Source organism: Melospiza georgiana, chromosome 10, assembly GCF_028018845.1.
Source record: "Melospiza georgiana isolate bMelGeo1 chromosome 10, bMelGeo1.pri, whole genome shotgun sequence".
NCBI lineage: Eukaryota > Metazoa > Chordata > Aves > Passeriformes > Passerellidae > Melospiza > Melospiza georgiana.
In genome coordinates this window covers 16,682,397-16,700,246 of record NC_080439.1, presented here as the reverse complement: position 1 = coordinate 16,700,246, position 17,850 = coordinate 16,682,397, and the positions used below count along the sequence as shown (strand labels likewise).

Here is a 17,850-nt window from a genome sequence, read left to right as displayed (position 1 = left end):
AGCTGCAGCTCTGGGGTGAAGGTGACAGAGGATGAGAATTCTTGCAGAGCAGGTGGAGAGCAAGGGCTGGTTAGGGAATGATGCAGAAACCTCGGCCCTCTCCAGCTCCTGCTGTGGCCAGGGGGAGCCAAATTGTTTTCCAGATGGGTAGGTGCCTCCCACAGAGGCTGCTGAAGGCATGCAGCATCTCTCCTGTTGTCCCAGCAGCCAAAAACCTGAGCCTTACTCACAAAAAAGGCCAAATCCTGAATCCTCCACCGTGTGTTTCTGCTGTGCTTGCAGGGGTGACACAGGGAAACAATCTCAGCTCTGAAATGCAGCTGTCTGGAGAACAGTTTTAGGACTGGTTCTCAGCTCCCCAGCAGCTCTGGGTCAGGAGCACCCACCAATCCTCCTGCAAGGAGCATGGGAGTGAAGCTCAGCCTTTGTTTGACCCTGTTCCTCAGAGGAGGGCAGCCCCACCACCCAGCTGAACCTTCCCGTTCTCTTCCCCTTGCTCTGACAACTCAATATCCTTGGGGAAGGGCCCAAACCAGGCTCCTCAGCCCTTTGGGCCCAGGATATCCTCATGCCCTCCCTTTGTGTCCAATGTACTGCCCCCAAGCCTTGGGACAGAGCCTGGGTGCAATGGCCCTCCCTGCTGCAGCTGCTGAGCTAAGAGCTTCATCCACTGCTGGGCTCAGGGGAGCAGGGATGGCTGCCACCAGAACAGTGCTGGCTTTTGCTGGGTCATCTAAGAAAAGCAAAGTGCTGATTTCACTCTGCTCCTGAATGGAATGAGTCCTTGCCTTCCTCTCTGCCTCCCCTTCCCCCAGCTTCCCAGTCTGGCTGCCAAAGGGAAAAGCACATTTTTCACAGTGACCTACTGAACGTGCCAAGAAAGATCTCTTCAAGAGATTAGAAAAATAGCAGTTCAATGGTATGTGAAAAGTGGCTTTGCTGAGGGGAGGAGGGGTGAACAATTCTGATATGTGACTTAAAAAAATCAGGGCCCCATTCCCACCTGGCAGTGACTGGTAACACAGCAGAACATAGAGGAAGCTGTGGGACACTCCAGCTGTGTGTAAGAGCAGGACAAATATGAACTGGCACTAATGCACACACTGGTAAGCCCTGCACAAATTAAAGTCCAAACATAAACAACTAATAAACACTTTATGGTATGAAACCTCAGAGAATACTGCCTGCTGGAAGTATAAAATTCTACAGTGGAAAGGCTTTTAATTAATTTAATTAAAAATTCCTTTTCATAATCAATTCCTGAGTTGTGTCTAGTCCTCTGCACTGTTCCAAAGGGCAAAGAGCCCTTTGCTCCAGCTGACACCACCAAAACTGATGATGCATCACAGGATTTAATAAAGTCAGAGCAACATCTGTAAGGAAGGTACTTTACAAAGATTATTAGAACATAATTAACTGGAGAGAGACTGAGTATGTATTACCTAAGCACCTCGGGAGAAGGCCTCATTAAATACATGACTCAGGCTTCCTAATTTCTTTTAAAAACTTTCTTTTTTTGTTTTACACCAATCTCAAGCTCTGCCTATAACAAGGACAAAACTACTAAATTAACCTGTAGATGACAGTTATATACAGCACACACAGTACTAAGATAAAAATCAAGATTAAGGCCTTACTTGAATACAAAAGTCTTCTCAGAGGTTGCCTCTGGCTTCAAACCCTGTGACTCCAATCCATCACCGCTTTGGAGGAACTAAAGACCCAATGACCAAAACCCCATCTAACCTACTGCATTTATTTAAGTAGCCTTCTTTCCCAAGCTATTCTTATTTCTTCTTTTTAGCTATCAGAAAGTAGTGATCCAGCAAGGGTCTGTCAGCAGGTGATGCAGGCTTTGGGGCAAGGGCAAGGCTGAAAGCAGCACTGAGACACAGAGGTGAGCTTCCCAGTACTAACAAATGTGCTGCAGAAAGGCACTGCATGGCCTTGGCTGGTTGTCATACTCAACTCACCAGGTTATGTGTCCTCAGCCAGTTACAGGGCACTTGCAGACAGTTCCATTTTAACTCAGTTTTCAGTTTGTCTAAAATACTTTTTAAAATAGCCGAGACACTCCGTGCACCCAAAACAAGACCCACTAAACGCAATGAGCCAATTGGAGGTTATAGCAGGATCAAGTATTTGTAACAAAGATCAGGGGAGGGGCCAGGTTGGAAGGGATTTCCATGGAACATCTGGTCCAACCTCCCTCCCTGGGCATCAGTTTCTGCCATTGCCTCTTGTCCTATTGCTTCACACACAGAGCACAGCCTGGTCCATTCTCTTGACACCCTTCAGTCCCTTGTAGACATTGATTTGATCCCCTCTCAGCCTTCCTGAGACTGAACAAGCCCAACTCTCTCAGCTTTTCCTGTGGTGTCCTGACTTTGAAGAGCCAGCATTTAGCACTGACCCAAGATGGCATCTCCAGGATCCCTCTGCCACATCCCCAGTGTCACACTCCCACAGGTCAGAGTGGGACAAGGGGGAGGTCAGCTTGCTACATGTGAATTTACATGCCCAGCTCCAGGGACTCGTTTCTGAAAGATTTAATGTTTATATACATTACACCTCAATTAAAAATCTTCCAGCAAAAGAACATCGGCAGATCTGAACAAACCCAAGACTTGCAGGGCCCAGCGAAGTGTTTGTTTAACCAGCTCACATTTGGCATTGTGGAAGGGCACTCAGAGCAGGATTCTTGGAAGGCCAGCAGCAGCCCGGGTGTGACTGCTCCCTGCCGAGTGCTAATAAGAGCCAGTCCCCAGGAGGTGCTGACCCCGCCAGCCAGGCCAGCTCCAGCTCAAGGAACAACACAGACCCACGCACTGTGAAGGCTTCTAATTACTCCCTTTCCTGAAGACAGCCTTCCTGAGATACAGAATAATACACCCAAACTTCTAATTAAAAGAGCCTTGGCCTGGATCCCACATTATTCTGGAATTGCAGATTTGCATAATTAAGTTGATACCAAATGCTGTGACAGACAAGCTGCAGGAGATTATTAGCCTCATCTTTAACAGAATTTCAAAAGAAGCAAGATCCAAACAGCCAACAAATATTAGCAGAAGTAGCTCTTAAGGTCTAGGAAACTCAGGCATTACTGGGATTTGGGGCATGTTCTGGTAACTTTGCAAAGGAAAATCTGCACATGAACTCCAAAGCCATTGTAAAGCACCACCAGGCTCTAATGTAGCATCACTCTGAGGCTCTGGACTTCTTATTGTGAATTTTTCCTCCCAAAACCAGGACTGCTAAAATGAACTCTATTCATAAACAGAGGCTGGAAGTTGCACTTTCTGGTGGATCCCCATTTTCTCCCTCCAGTTTTACTCAGGCAAAGAGCAGCTCTCCAGACAATTTCCTTGTCCTGTCTGCAGCTAGTCCAGCTCAGCAGTTCCAGGACTGGGGAGGTGAATCAGGCCTTTCCCTCCTGGGCAGCAATTTGGTTCTTGCTTTAGGACAAGCAGCTGCTGAGAGCAGGCAGACTGTCAGACTGGCTCCAGACCCAGGCAGATATTGATGTGAGGTATTAAATTAATATTAAATGCAGTTTGGGGACACAATCTACAAACACTTCCCTGCACAGCAAAGGACAGAAAAGTGGGTGAACTATTGTCCTGTACCTTTATCCAGCTTTCAGTTGGATATGTAAGTTCTGCATTTTACAGTCTTTTCAAATGAACATTCCAGAGGACAGGGGAACCATTAAACTCACACTTCAAACTGAGCACAGTGGTTATTACATTTACTGTCCAAGCTATCAAAATGAGAGTTTCAACAGAAATTCACCTTTGTCCCAGACACACACAAGATGATGCCTGCTGTGCACATTATTTAGTCCAGTTCTAGGCTGTCAAAGCAACCCTTGCTCTACAGGACTCCGTGGAAGGGGGAGCTCCGGATCAGAGTGCAGCTCCCCCTAAGCACCACAAGGAACAAAGCAGAGCCACAGGGTTGGATTGAGCTACAGAGGTTCTGACCAGTTTTGGACAAGCAGAGGCCACAAGTAGTTCCAGTTTTTGGTACTTCTGAAAAGACTGGAACCCCATCTCTGTGCAAGCTTGTCCCAACTCTATTACCATATGTATATACATGTAAGTGCCACCCATCAGGTACTACACAATTTGATTGCAATACATGTGAATAAAAACACTTCAGCCACCCAGCGTATTCAGTGCAAAGTTTCTGTTCCCACTGCGTGAGGGAAAGTAAATCTGACACCAGTGGCTGATTCTAAATGAGCAGCAGCAAGTGGAACAAATTGTGTTGCATTGGAAGCTTCAGGGTCAACAGAGCAAAGTTGGTCTTTGGAAAACAGGAAAGACATTGCATTCAGGAGTAGTTTAACATCACAGACTTAGTCTGCTTGGCATTCATTTATTCTGTGAATTGCCAGTGGGGAATTTGTCTGGATTAATTCCAGGTGACACAAAGAGTAAACCAAAGCTGTAAAGGTAGTGAACATGGAAAAGAACAAGAACTGCACCAGGGATCCATAGGATCATCACATTTGTTATGACAGTAAATGAGGAATACTCTAAATCCCTTTAAATAAGCTCATGTACAAGGAAAGTACATGCCTACACATCTTCAAACAGCTACAAAACTCAAATCCTACGTTTAATTAAAAAAATTCCAAAGAATTAAACTCCATGTTTATTAAGTCTTGTTACTGCTTTCAGCTGCACATTAATGCAAAGAAAACAAACATTAATAATTGCACTCACACATGTAACTACAATCCTACTAATGAAATTTTAACAAAATTACAAAGAAGCTTTAAGTAGAAATTAAGAAGGAACTGAAATTAGATAAGGCTTAGCAGAATTCTACTACAGATTGTAAATGAAATCCCACTAAGATCAAATATGTAAACATTAAACTCACCTTAAGCACATCTTAGTGATGTCTTCTTGTCTCTTACTGGAACTTTCACATTCTCCATTTTTCAATCCTCTACCTCATGTTCAATGGTAAAGGGCATATTTTTGAAATCTGACTTCAGCAGAAGTCTCTTCCTGAATAGTGTCTTCAAAACTCTATTAAAATGGAAACTATGCTCTTAATACTTTTTACTGAAAACAGCCATCACCACCTGCTGTTCTTCTGGCAAACACTCTTGCCCACACAGCTTTTAAAAAGACACTCTTCAACACCTAATTATACAGTCATTCACACAACATTCAGCCTCCCAAAAGCCACCAGAAGTAGCAAACTTCAGCTGATGTACAACAGAAGTACAGAGGCAACGCACAGGACAAAGACCTCCTGTCCCAAATCACAACACACACATCTCTGTAAACTTCACAGGGAAAAGGACTTGAACCCGTTCCTCCCTGCAAAGCACATGGGAAAACATTAACATGCAATATCACAACATTTATGCTAATAAAGAGTCAGTTATACATTAAAGAAAACCTTCATATTGGTACATGGAAGAGTGATTTACATTTTGAGGAAGATGTTTCTGATGACTTTAAACAAAATCAAAACCGCAGATCAGCTCGCTGTGTTTAGTACTGTTGTACTGGCTAAACAATGACCACATCTCTACTGAAGAATTGCATACCCTGTGCAGAGACAGAGGTGTTTTAGTAACAGCCAGCAAACACCTTTCCAATAGGGCCAATGGCCCAGCTCTTTTCGTTTGGGGCTAAATTCCTGATGGACAAAGCAAGAAAGTTCTTCAGCCACCACCTCCTTCTGCTGATTCAAAAACTACTCTGTGTGTGTGCGTGTAGGTGTGATGGGGGTGTGCAGTAAACTTAAAGCTTCATAAAAAAAGCTTCCAAATAGTCAAGCTAAAATATCATCCTAATTCCAGTCCCTCTCTTTAGAAGAAATATCCTACTCTTGAACAACAGCCAGGACTTGTACTTAACAGGCTGGAGAGGGGTAAAATTGTGGACACACTGCGAAAAACACCCTCCAGTCACACTGAAATGTTGCACCAGCACCATGCACTTGTTTAGCACAGCCCATCAAGAACTGCTCTGGCAGATGCTCTACAATTTTCATTTTGCTTCATTTCCAGCTCTTCATATTGGAAAGCCCCTCCCAACTATATTTATCAAGATCTATGGGTGAAAGTAATGTGAACCACGCCAAAAAATACTGTTTTGAATTAAAGTAGAAAAATAGTTATGGCTGGGAAAGCACAGAATATGTGCATTGGAATGTCAGAAATATGGTTTAATAAAAGCTGCAGTACAATGCACACTCAAAAATTTCTAACTGTGAGAAGAATGATGCCACCAAACTCCTATTTTTAATCTATTTTTGCAGCATACTGTCAAGAAGAAAAAAAGTTTTAGGGTAAGAACTAAAAATTTCATTACAGTAACAGTTTTTTATTGCATGTTTAAAATGCATTTTTAAAAACAAATAGTGCACGCTGGCTTCACTTTAATCTCCTGAAATATGCATTTATGATGGGAAGCCCTGGGGCTACAGCTCCATCTATGATGTTTATTAACAAAATACAATCCCAGTACATCCCCAGGGGACAGTATTTAGTTCCAAAGATTGTCAATCCTGTACTCTAACACACTTGAATTAGTTGTTTGTGTACACTAAATCCATTTATTTTAAATTTATTTTGTCTACATTTAGTGAAATAAAAACATCGCCCTGTACAATCCACCATCAGCAGTGAGTACAACAGCAAAAATTATTATACAGTTTATACACACTAAAATCTTGTCCTTTTTCCTATAAAGAAACCAGAAAAAAACTAATCAATATAGAGTTTAATTTAGAAGAACTCAAATTACAGAAGGGAAAGCCAAAATTATTACGGTCTTTTCTGAGGCCCCAGAAGTTCCTGATTCATGTTGTTGGAACAGTGAGTGCAGCTGGAAGAGTGAAGCATGCTCAAGTTGTCTTCTTGGGTCTTCAAAAAATTAGCAAGTATTTAAATTAAACATGTCTAGTTAAAAAAAAAAACATTTGAAGCAGAGCAAGGTAAGTGGGAATTTTGCCTTACCACTCGTGGTTTCTTTTAAACCCAACTTATACAATGCGCGAAGTGCTAAGCAACACTACAGAAACACATTTACATCAACACTGAAGATCTGGGGAAATGAAATTCCAACAAATTTATTTTTTTAAATGAGCTGTATTTTCTAAAGTAATTTTTATTTCTCTGTTTTCATACAGTATTGAAAACAAACGCGGCACATTCACATTTTCCCGAAGAATTGTAAGGATGATCTCTACAGGGATAACGTTGAAAAGCCTGAAGCTCAATTAATTCATGTCAAAAACTCTCAAAAGGAGTAAAAGGCTTGATCTGAATGGTCTAGAACATGTACTGTAATTTAATAGAGAAGATGGTCGTCTTAATATTAATGATTTAAAAGAACTTCCCAGTTCATGCGAAGAGTATAGTCCAAGAATAAATCAAATTTTCTGAACGCATTTTATGCTACGTAAGTGTATACTTTGCGATCCTCAGGTGTTCGTGCCAAATATTCTCTCTCAATAAGTCCTTCAATACGTTTTTTAATAACAACTGGACTTGGTAAGAATCGGGCCTTCAGCTGCTGAGTTACCTAAAACAAAATAAACCCAACAATATAAAATCACAGCGCAAGGAAGATCTTGATGTACCCTAACAGAACACAACAACCAGAAAAAGGTATTAAGACAGAGATGGTGACAGCTACAGAGCATAAAAAGCAGCTTGCAGACTTCTGACAGTCCCTCCACTTGCTTGCTCATGTTGGGGTATGATTCAAAGCTCCACAGAGGCATGGTCACAACCTGAGAATGCTCCCAGTTTCACAGCTCTAAGGGAGTTCAGGAGTGCAGAATGTGTCCTGTCCTGGAGCTGTGTGATCTTAGCAGTGAAAAGCAGCAGGACTGCTTCTCTGCTAAGAGCTCAAATCTCTCTAACCTGGACCCAACAGTCAGTAACATGATCAAAGCCAAAAATAATGTAAAGCACACTGGTTGGCTTTTCAAGCAATTTAAGATCACAACAGCACCAAAAGTAGGAAGGAAAATTAGATACACCCATGAGTACATGCTAAAGTGAAAGGTAACAATTTAGGTGTCTTCAGACAGACATGGAGAAAAGAAAGGATGAGTTAAACACAGCATCTCTCAAAAGCCTTTCAGAATCATGTCAGTTAGAGCTGTGTAACTTTAATGAGATAATAGCAAAAGCAAAACTCTGTACCAGCATACCTCTGCTACTAGCACATTGTGTTGCATCTTCTTTCTAGATTTCATTATCCGAACTATAGCAGCTTCTATCTCATGTTTTCTGTCATCATCTACTTTCTGCCTTGTTTCTTTCCTTTCTGGATCAGATTCTCCTTGTTTGGCAGCAACTTAAAGAAAATAGAGAATGTAAATTATGTTAGCAAAATTAAAATGTGTTTCATTGTGTGTTAGCTTCACTATTTATTTCATCTAGACATCAAGTTATATTTTCCTGAGTTTTGACATTTTCAAAGTTGATTTTTTTTTTAAATGAAAAGCAGCCACAAGAACATGCTAACACTTTCTGGCATATTTTGATAGCAACTGACAAGATAACAAACTGTTATTTAATTACAACTATGATAAAATTTGAACAGTACTCAAATCTGCTTACAGGCACAAGCAGCAGCACTTCTATAAGCTAATGAAGTGGTTATTATACACTCAGCTTCCCTTATTTGTTAAACCCAAATCACTGCCCAAAACCATTATAAGCTACCTGGTACTTGAAAATGGCTGTTGTATCATGGGCTAAAAACATCACTCATTTCACTGCAGTACAGCAACTTATGAGGCAATTTTCCTATTTCTGAATCAATCAGTAGCATATTTTTCATTTTATTATTTAATTTGAATTTTATTTTTCTTTCAGTATTTCCTGTAAGAGATAATTACACATTTTGTAAAGTAAAAGGCTTAACTGATTTCCACACTCTTCTTGGCATTTGAATTTTCATTTTGATGCAACTAATCACCAAGAAAAAAAAATTCTCTCCTTTTACCTCTATGGACATCAATCCTGCAAAAGATAATTTGAAGTTTTAAGGCAGACTGCAAGAGAATAGAATATAAAGCTGACTTACCCGTCTGAATCTTGACTCTGTGTAGTTTGGATGTGAACTGATCATTCACTGTAAATATGTGACCATTTTCTATTTCTTTTGACTTGGGCTCTTTTGTGAGGACACGTTGTGTTGGTTTGCCACATGCAAGGGACTGTAGGGCTCTAACCAGTTCTCTTTCAGGGATATCAGTTTCTTGCTGAATTTCCTAAAGAAGAATACTTTGTTAGCTCATGGCTGTGGCAGAAGTATTGTGTGTTGCACACAACATCAGGGATTGCTTAAAGTAAGACTGTGACAGTTGTGGCACTTGAAAGGTCAGAACTCATTCAGCAGCAAGGTCTCAGTGGGTACTGTGCCAAATGATCCACCTGGGTCAGCACTCAGTGAATTCTGTCACATGAACAGTCACCATGAGCTGAAGGAGAAGAATGAATAACCAGCTGTTCCATTTCCCTGCAATTTCTGAGAGGGCTGAAAGGATTTGTTAACTGTTTCCAGGGTTTGTTGAACAGGGTGAAACCAAACCTTCTGACTCACTCAGTGATGGAAAACATCCATGATGGTTCATGACCATTCCTGACCAAGAGATGCACAAACACTTTTGTGTTCAGCCATGCTGTTAAAAAGATTTTTACAAATGGAACAAACAATGTCTGGTTTCACTGTAGCATACAAATACTCTAGATCATCAAACCTCTCCCTTCTGAATAGCTCCAACAATTTATTTACAGCCCAGATGCCTTTGGCTAGGACTGCTCCAGGTGAAATACAAAAAGAGCCCATTATAGTGCAGCAAATGTTTGAATTTTGAAGAAGACAGTTTGTAAAACATGTACATAACCTTGTGTACCTCTGTCAGTGCTCTCAAGAGGCAGCTGAGAGATGGATGTTAGGCAAGTCAACAGTGATCATGAGCTAGTAAATAAATTACACTGGATGCAGAATGATGTCTTAATATGCTCTAGGAGAAGGCCAACTATGCTGCTCTCTCAGACCTAATGTGTTTACTGAGCTCTCTTCAGTAAAAGTTCATTTCTTCTCATCTCTTTTCTTCCTATTTCTAGCCTGAGGAAACTGCAGACACTTCTGATTTCACATTCCTATTCAGACTCTTGAGGGACTTGTAGCAGCTAAAGAGAAAAAGAACCCTTGCAGACATGCAGCTGTCCCCAAGAGCCATCCCTTTCTCAGCTTCCCCAACTCTGGTTCCAAGGGCAGTATCAAGCCCTTACACTGTCCCCATAAATTCCTGATTCTCGTGACACACAAGTCCATGTGATGACCTTAGCCTAAAAACAGCAGTAACACCTCCAAGTGATCAAAATGCTAAGATCTGTAAAGAACTATAAACAACTTGTTAAAAGTTTAGAGTGGCCAGAAAAATCAAACTAAATTCTATCAAATAATATTATTTCTTGAGTATACTCAAGTTATTTCTTAAATCAACCCAGGAAAAACAGCCACTTTTCTGTCTTCAGGCACCACTGACAACATACAATAAAAATGATTTGGATGTAATGGCTTTGACTCAGATTTTTATCAGGAACTAGACTGCACCTCATGCACAGCATCTCACTACCAGCTCTCTGTGATGCCAAGGCTCAGACAAAATGGGCATTATTTTTCACCTTGACACTACACACAGAGTTGTGACTTTACATGAAGCCACATAAAACTGTTTTTTGACATAAGGTCAAGTGAACTGGAATGAGATAAAAAGAATAAAATCACCCAGTCAAAAATTTAAAAAAAAATCGGGGGTTTTGCTACCTTCTGCTGATAGATGATTAGGAAATACTATAATGTTCCTGAGAGTATTCTTAGAATAATGCATTCAGAAATACTTATACCATTTGAAGTTGTGAATATCCACATATTTTAACTATTTCCTAGTATCAAACAGTTTCTTCCCAAGCTGCTCATAGAAAGTTACTATTTCTTCCTTTGCTGCTTTATTTAAAACACAGTTGTCACCTTTACACATTTTTTTTTCAGATTCAGTACAAAGTAGTATTAAAAAAAAATCCCAAGCAGCTATAATCCTTTAATTACATGGTCACAACAAACAAACTTTATTGAAATGGACTGATCAGCATAAAATTTACCAAACCAAGGGAAGGTGAAAGATTTTAGAGCTTAGATAAATAAAAAGCCCTAAAGGCTACAAACCAAACCCAGCTTATTAATGATGTAATGCCAGTGACATGTAGGCTCCCAAACTTTGATTTTTGATAAATAGTTAAAACTGATCCTTTAAAAACAACATCAGTTCTACAAGGCCATATATACAAATACTCTGCTTTTAACAAAATTGAAACAAAGTGCAAAAGGGAATTTGAGGGGGTTTCATGCTACCCATCCTTATACAAACCACTATTTGCTGTTGTACTTCACACTGAGCTATGAACACACTTGAACTATTTCACTTTTAGAATTTATAACCCAGCATTAAAGTAAGGACCACAAAGAATTGCACTGCAATATGCTGCCTCAGAAGGAGCCAAAAATTTCAAGCTGAATAAAAAAAAAAACAACGCAGCTATGAATGTAAATTGGAATAACAGATGTTCCTGTGCTCTCTTTCCCTCAGCCTGTAGCATAATGTTTTCCTGAACATATTTTTATGTAGATATTTGATGTAGCAGTGAGAAATGTATACTTCTTCCTCATCTCCACAAATGCCTTATTTTAAAGAACACATTAGATTTGTGCACAGGAGTAGTACTGATTAGACAATCTCAGTGCTAAAATATTACCAAGTGAGAGCTCTAGCTGGGGGCTACAAAAGAGCTAATTCTAGGTATGGAACTCTGTCCATTCTATACAAGAACACAGATTATTAGAAGGAAAATGTGCAGGAAAAAAAAGGAAAATAATTTAATCATTTTTATAATAAAAAGTATTTTTAGTTTTATTTACAGACTGCAACTTGTGTGCCTTCCAGAGCATACAGCAAAAGAGGGAATCTTGTTTACAGTTCTAATATCTAGTTTATAGTTCTAATCTCTCATTTTTGTGGAATTATTCCACAACTTCTACTATGGTCACATCTGTATTTCCTGTTTGTTAAACATAAAGAACCATGCTTATTTCTGATGCCATTACAAAAAGTGAGGATTTCACCTTTTAAAATACTGAGCTGTAATGTAAATCAACTCAAAAATATGTTGAGTACTATATAAGACTTGATTAATAAAACTGAATTTACAGAAAAAATTAGCATTCTTTGAAGGCCTGCATGAAGATTCTTCCTCTTCCACTTCAGAAGCATTAACCTACACCTATAAGGTCAGTAGATATCTGGCATATACAATTAAAAGTTGCTGTGCAGGAATACAATAAATGTATACATTTTTTGTGAAGAAATTTTTCTACGCAACGATTTACATTTCCAGAGTATTTTATGGATAATTTTTGCATTATCAGTATCCCATTTTTCCCCTCAATCACGTGGCCTAATGGTTATTAGGATTATTATGAGGATCTTATCAAATTTGCAATTAATAATCACACTGAATGCAAAATAAAACAGCAAAGTCTGTTCAGCTGTGAAGGCAACTTCAGAGGAATCTGTTGAGCTGTGAATCTGCAGAAACACTTGGTGTATCAGACAGCTTTGGATACACCAGCACACACAAGTCAGCTGACGTGCTCTGCTGCACTGAAAGCACCCATCTGACACAAGAGAGAAGGAATGGGTGCCCAGCACTCAGCAGTCCATCAGGGTATCCAATAATCAATGAACAAAGATAAAATGTATTCTCCTCTGAAGTTTTCATAAGCTTTCCTGGCTGGGGTTAAAGACAACTCCCACACACTTCACCCAAGAAACCAAGCACCACAAATATGCCTCCTTAACGTTTTAGTTCAAGTGGGACACAAAGCAAGAGCTTAAGAACTCCCAAACCAGAAATAAACAAAACATACAGCCTAAAAGCAGATGGACATATTTCTCTATCATCTGGTCTTGGTAAAATAAAGTATAATTTAGAGCATGTATTAAAAACTGTATTTTTCACTGCTCTCCCAAGTGTTATTTATTCATATAGGGGTAAGGCTCTACTACTCATTAAGACTGCAATTTGGTGGAAAAAGGCAGCTACCAGCCCAATTTCAAAATCAGCTTCAAGAAAAAAGAGAGCTGTTAAGTTCCCCTTCTTGTTTTCACTCCCTCAAATATTCTGCAAAGTACTCAAAGCTCTAATGCTCCTGCAATGGATTTCATAACACACAGGACTTTGTGTTCTATAATAACATTCTAAATTATCAGTAGTTTATTAAGAGTACCTTATCAAATCCTGCCTTCCTTAATCACTACTGAGACCCTTTCAAAGAAACTTACTTTATTAACAGGCTAGAAGTATGCCAAATAAGCTGAAAACACAATCCAAACAAAAAGGCAGATGATTACTATGCATAGCACAGTCAAAAGCAGATGAGAAAACCTGGAAATCAACTGTTTCAAACTGCACCCGTATTGCTTTTCAAGGCTGCCAATGCTCTCTCAAACAGAAGATAATGTCCAAAACAAAACTATCAATTTATCTTAACAATAAAGTGCTCACACAACAAAGCACATGATCCTCCTCCTCTCCTAAAGCCTTCATCATCATCTCTCAGCTGACATTTCAACCTCTCCCAGCAACACCCCTCTGGTCTCCTTGTTAAGAATCTATCCAGACCCTTTTTCACTGTCCTTTCTGGCTGACCAGCTCAGAGAAGGGCTGGAAGTTCTTTGATTCATCCTCCAAGCTCGGTCCAGCCTGCCAATTTGACTTAGGTATTCAAGAAGCCAGGATACAAACCCTTCTCCACCCTTTGGCCTCTAAATCCAGCTTCTCAAAGACAAAATGAGGAAATGGAGCCACCTGCTGCATTTCAACTTGAGCTTTTCTACAGCTCAATGGCCTAGAACAACCACACTCACAATTCTCAAACATTTCTGGAACCTTCAGCTCCTAAATAATTTCCTCCCCCAGAACTGCTTCCCAGGTGCATTGCTAGTGATCTGCTTGGCCTGATCCATACTCAAATAAAATGAGAGGCACCTGATCTTCAAATACCTAACTCAAGAGGACAAGGAAGTGCCCAAACCACTTATTTAGAATCACACACTTACCTCAAAGGTATATTTTTCTCTGTTGTTAAATAGCATTAATATTGTCATCTGGAAAGTGGAGACTTGCAATATGTGCTTCCGTGTGTTCGAGCCAGTTACTTGGGCACCTCCCACACCGACTTCTGAGCCATCTTCCTATTTTAAAATTCCAAAACTACTGTTAGATTATTCTTCACTGAAAAATGTTTTATCTTGGTAAGATGAAAGTTTCATGTGAAACATTTCTTTAGAGGATCAGCCTACAGAGGTGACAGAAAAGCAAACACCTGGGGGCATGGCCAGGATGCTGCTCCAGCAGCTGCCTTACAAGCCAGGGAGACTGAGCTCCATACAGAGCCCAGGCCAGGCCATCTACAGCCACCAATCAAACACTGACCATTGCTAAGGATGGAGACTTCACCACCTCTGAGGCCCCTGTTCCATTATTTGTCCACCCTTCAAGTTTTCTTAAGCTTCCCTCAGCAACACAATTTCAACATCCTCACAAGTGCATGTTATTAATACTTTGTTCTAAGAATTTTGCTTTCAATTTGCATTGCCTCCCACATCTCCAAGCATGTTGCCATTACTAGTTCTAGCTTAGCATTTTAGTACTGGTCTAATCACTATAAAATTCCTTTCTTGTACATATAGAAATTATGCACTGTACTTCTATAAACTCTGCTAGAGTCTTGTTTTTGAAAAGATGTTGTCTGCATTGCACTCTGCATGTGAAAAGCAGGCTAAACTTGACTTAGCAAAAATAAGTAACAAGTTCCTTTTCACTTTTCAATGACAGTCAAAAAAATCTAAACCACTCAAATGATTGAGGTCCCTTCAAGATCACATTTATTACTTTTCTACAAGTAAAAGATGATGCTGAGTGATGCATTCAAATTAAATTCAGAGGGGAAAAATGTCAAAGCAAAACTACTGCACAGAAAGAATCAGACTATAAGGCTGATGGAAAGCATATTTTTCTTACTCTTACATTCTCAATAGGTTTGCTTTCATTTTACAAAAGTCTGGAGTTACCAAAAAAAAAAAAGCATTTGCTTACTTTTAACAAAAGATACAATATTTATATAATCTTGATTCTCTACCTTTTTAACAGGCCCATAGAAAGTGGCATTGAGATCTGCAGACCCCATGTGATGCTGGAGTGTCAGCTGTCGCCCACTGTGTTTGGCTAAATAAAATCTGTAATAGAATTAAAATGAAAACAACATATAGCTCACATTTTGTATTGAAGAGGAAATACATTTTAAAAGTTACATAGCCTTTTGGAGCTATTGAGGACATTCTTAGAACATTTTTGCTTTTTCAAAACATTACCTTTTGTCAGAATTTTGTTTAAAATCTCCCAAAACCACAAGCATCATAATGCAAGCATTGCATTCTCTAATTTTCACATGAGCTGAAAAAGAACAGTTTGCCAGCACATCTTTAACAGAAAAGCTGATAAAAAACATCTGTACAGGTAAAAAAAATCTGTACAGGTTAAGTTTAGAAAGTTTCTTCTTAAACCTCTACCTAAAAATCTGTAGTAATACATACCTTCTAAATATTTCAAAAGCATGTCTGGGAGCTGGAGGGATGTTGCACTTTGGTGTGGCTGACTGGGTAGGCCAGTAACCTGTTGTGAGGACACGCACTGTGAGATCAACACCTCCTAGTGAGACCTAGGGTAGTTGGAAGAAAACATACACTATTTTAAAACAAGACCATGTTTCACTTTGTATCAGTGTAAAATATTTAGAATTTTGTCTAGCTACAAAAGAAACAGACATATCTGTAAACATTCTTTTTGCAAAACCAGACAAATACATTGATTCATCACTATCAGAGTAGATGGTACAGCAAAAATCCTCTACATTATTCCCCTCTGGCATTTAAGAGCATACAGAATTGAACAAAAGGAATTCTTAATCAAGAACTAAGTGTCTGTGATCATAAACAGAACTTGTGATACATACAACAAATCTTTGTAAATGGGTTTTTTGATGACATGCAATAAAGCTGGGTTGCATGAAATGTGTCAGTTTCCAAATAACTCTTTCTAAATGTATTCTCTGCAAGAAGGGAGGAGATACTGCTTATCTAATATTAAACCATAGGGAGCTTATCTCTGGACTGCCATGCCAACAGTTACTCACTTTTGCACAGCCCACCTACTCTCTCTCCCTAAGGACAGCCATGACTCTGAATATTCAGCACTGGTGAGGAAACATTCCCCAGCTAAGCTGAGCATTATTAAGCTTAAAATTGACTACTTTCAGCTTTAGGAGGTAGAATCAATACCTTCAAAGAACACACATTATTATGTGTGTTCTTTGAAGGTAAAAAACTAAAGCAAACAATATTCAACTTACATAAATCCACTTCACAGAAATAGAACACATTATGTTTCAGAAGGTCAAAAACTGCCACCTGAACTCTAACTTTCACTATTCAATAGCAGAGCAGCATTCCCATGCACTACAGAAGAGTTTTTGTATTGTGTGTACTGAATGCCTGTGTGCACCAACCAGCTTGTGCCCAGGAAACTTCTGACAAACCTAAACAAGCTTCAACAGTTTTCTTCCTCCAGACAAAGTGTGGGAAAAGGCCATCAGTGCAGACAGAAGGATACAGAAAATATATTTATCTGGAACTGAAACATTTGAGCTGAGATGGCAACAATTTCCCAAATATTTTTGGTCTTTGCCAGATCAGAACACAGCACTAATTCAGAATGTCTCCCATCCTACATTATAAGCAGTTGGTACAAAGTTTTGGCAGCACTTTATTTTACAACATGTCTTTTCAGCATGAAAATGGTATGAAGTAGTGGAAAGTACCCTGAAGTGACCCATTCTTTACAGAACTCCTTGGAATGTTGCAGGATCCCAGTTACAGAAATTTCTCAATGTCTAAGCCTGGACTTCCCCTGGTGCTGAGCTTTCCACTTTCTGAGAGCAAATCAATCATCTACCCAGACGCTGGCACTGCCTCTATCTCAGGACAGAGGATCCAGAAGGAAACTTTGCAGGCAGGATTCTTTAGAGAAAAGCAGATACCTGACACCTCTAGGAGGCACTGTACACATTCAAGGTACTGAAACGGTTTAAAAAGGAGCAGAACAAACTATTTCATATGAAACACAGCATCACCAGCAATTTAGCAGTAACAAAATCCCCCAAATCTTCCTGTATTTCCTAAATAGTACTTCTGGAAATTTCATTAAAAGGCCACAATTAGGCTGACCACAAGGAAACCATCACATGAACTGCTGGTGTCTTGCCAAGAGAAAGATGAAGTTTCAAATAAAGCCTAACAGAACATCTGTTAACATTTTAAATTCATCTTCTTAGCTGTATATAGCTAAAAAGAAGATAGAGATATCATTTATTAACTCACTTATTTTGAGATTGTCACGTAAAGTACATGAATCTTTAAGCACAACTCCCTCTTTCCCACCATGTCCAAGCCTGCTATGCTACCAAAAAAAGGGAATGCTCCAACAAATTTTAATTGAAATTTATATTTCAGGCATTCCAGAAGAAAAACATGACTAGTCTCTAAAGCAGAGAAACCAAACAAACCAGTAATAAAGCTGCCTGTCCAAAAACACCTTTATCCAATTCCTCTCCATCCTTTTCTGAATCCCATTAGAGAACATGCTGTTCTCCTACTCATGATGAGTCACAGAATGCT

At 39.5% G+C, this 17,850-nt stretch overlaps 1 protein-coding gene across 1 annotated transcript in view; it reads right to left on the bottom strand.

The window, feature by feature from the left end:
• Positions 1-6,562: 6,562 nt before the first annotated feature.
• CUL3 (cullin 3) overlaps positions 6,563-17,850 on the bottom strand; it is a 53,884-nt gene continuing 42,596 nt past the window's right edge. The window contains exons 11-16 of the mRNA XM_058030756.1: positions 15,712-15,836; positions 15,258-15,354; positions 14,176-14,310; positions 9,075-9,261; positions 8,194-8,339; positions 6,563-7,556 (exon numbers count right to left, since the gene is read on the bottom strand). Coding sequence (XP_057886739.1) covers positions 7,425-7,556; positions 8,194-8,339; positions 9,075-9,261; positions 14,176-14,310; positions 15,258-15,354; positions 15,712-15,836 — 822 coding nt within the window. The 3' untranslated portion in view covers positions 6,563-7,424. The remainder of the gene's footprint in view (positions 7,557-8,193; positions 8,340-9,074; positions 9,262-14,175; positions 14,311-15,257; positions 15,355-15,711; positions 15,837-17,850) is intronic.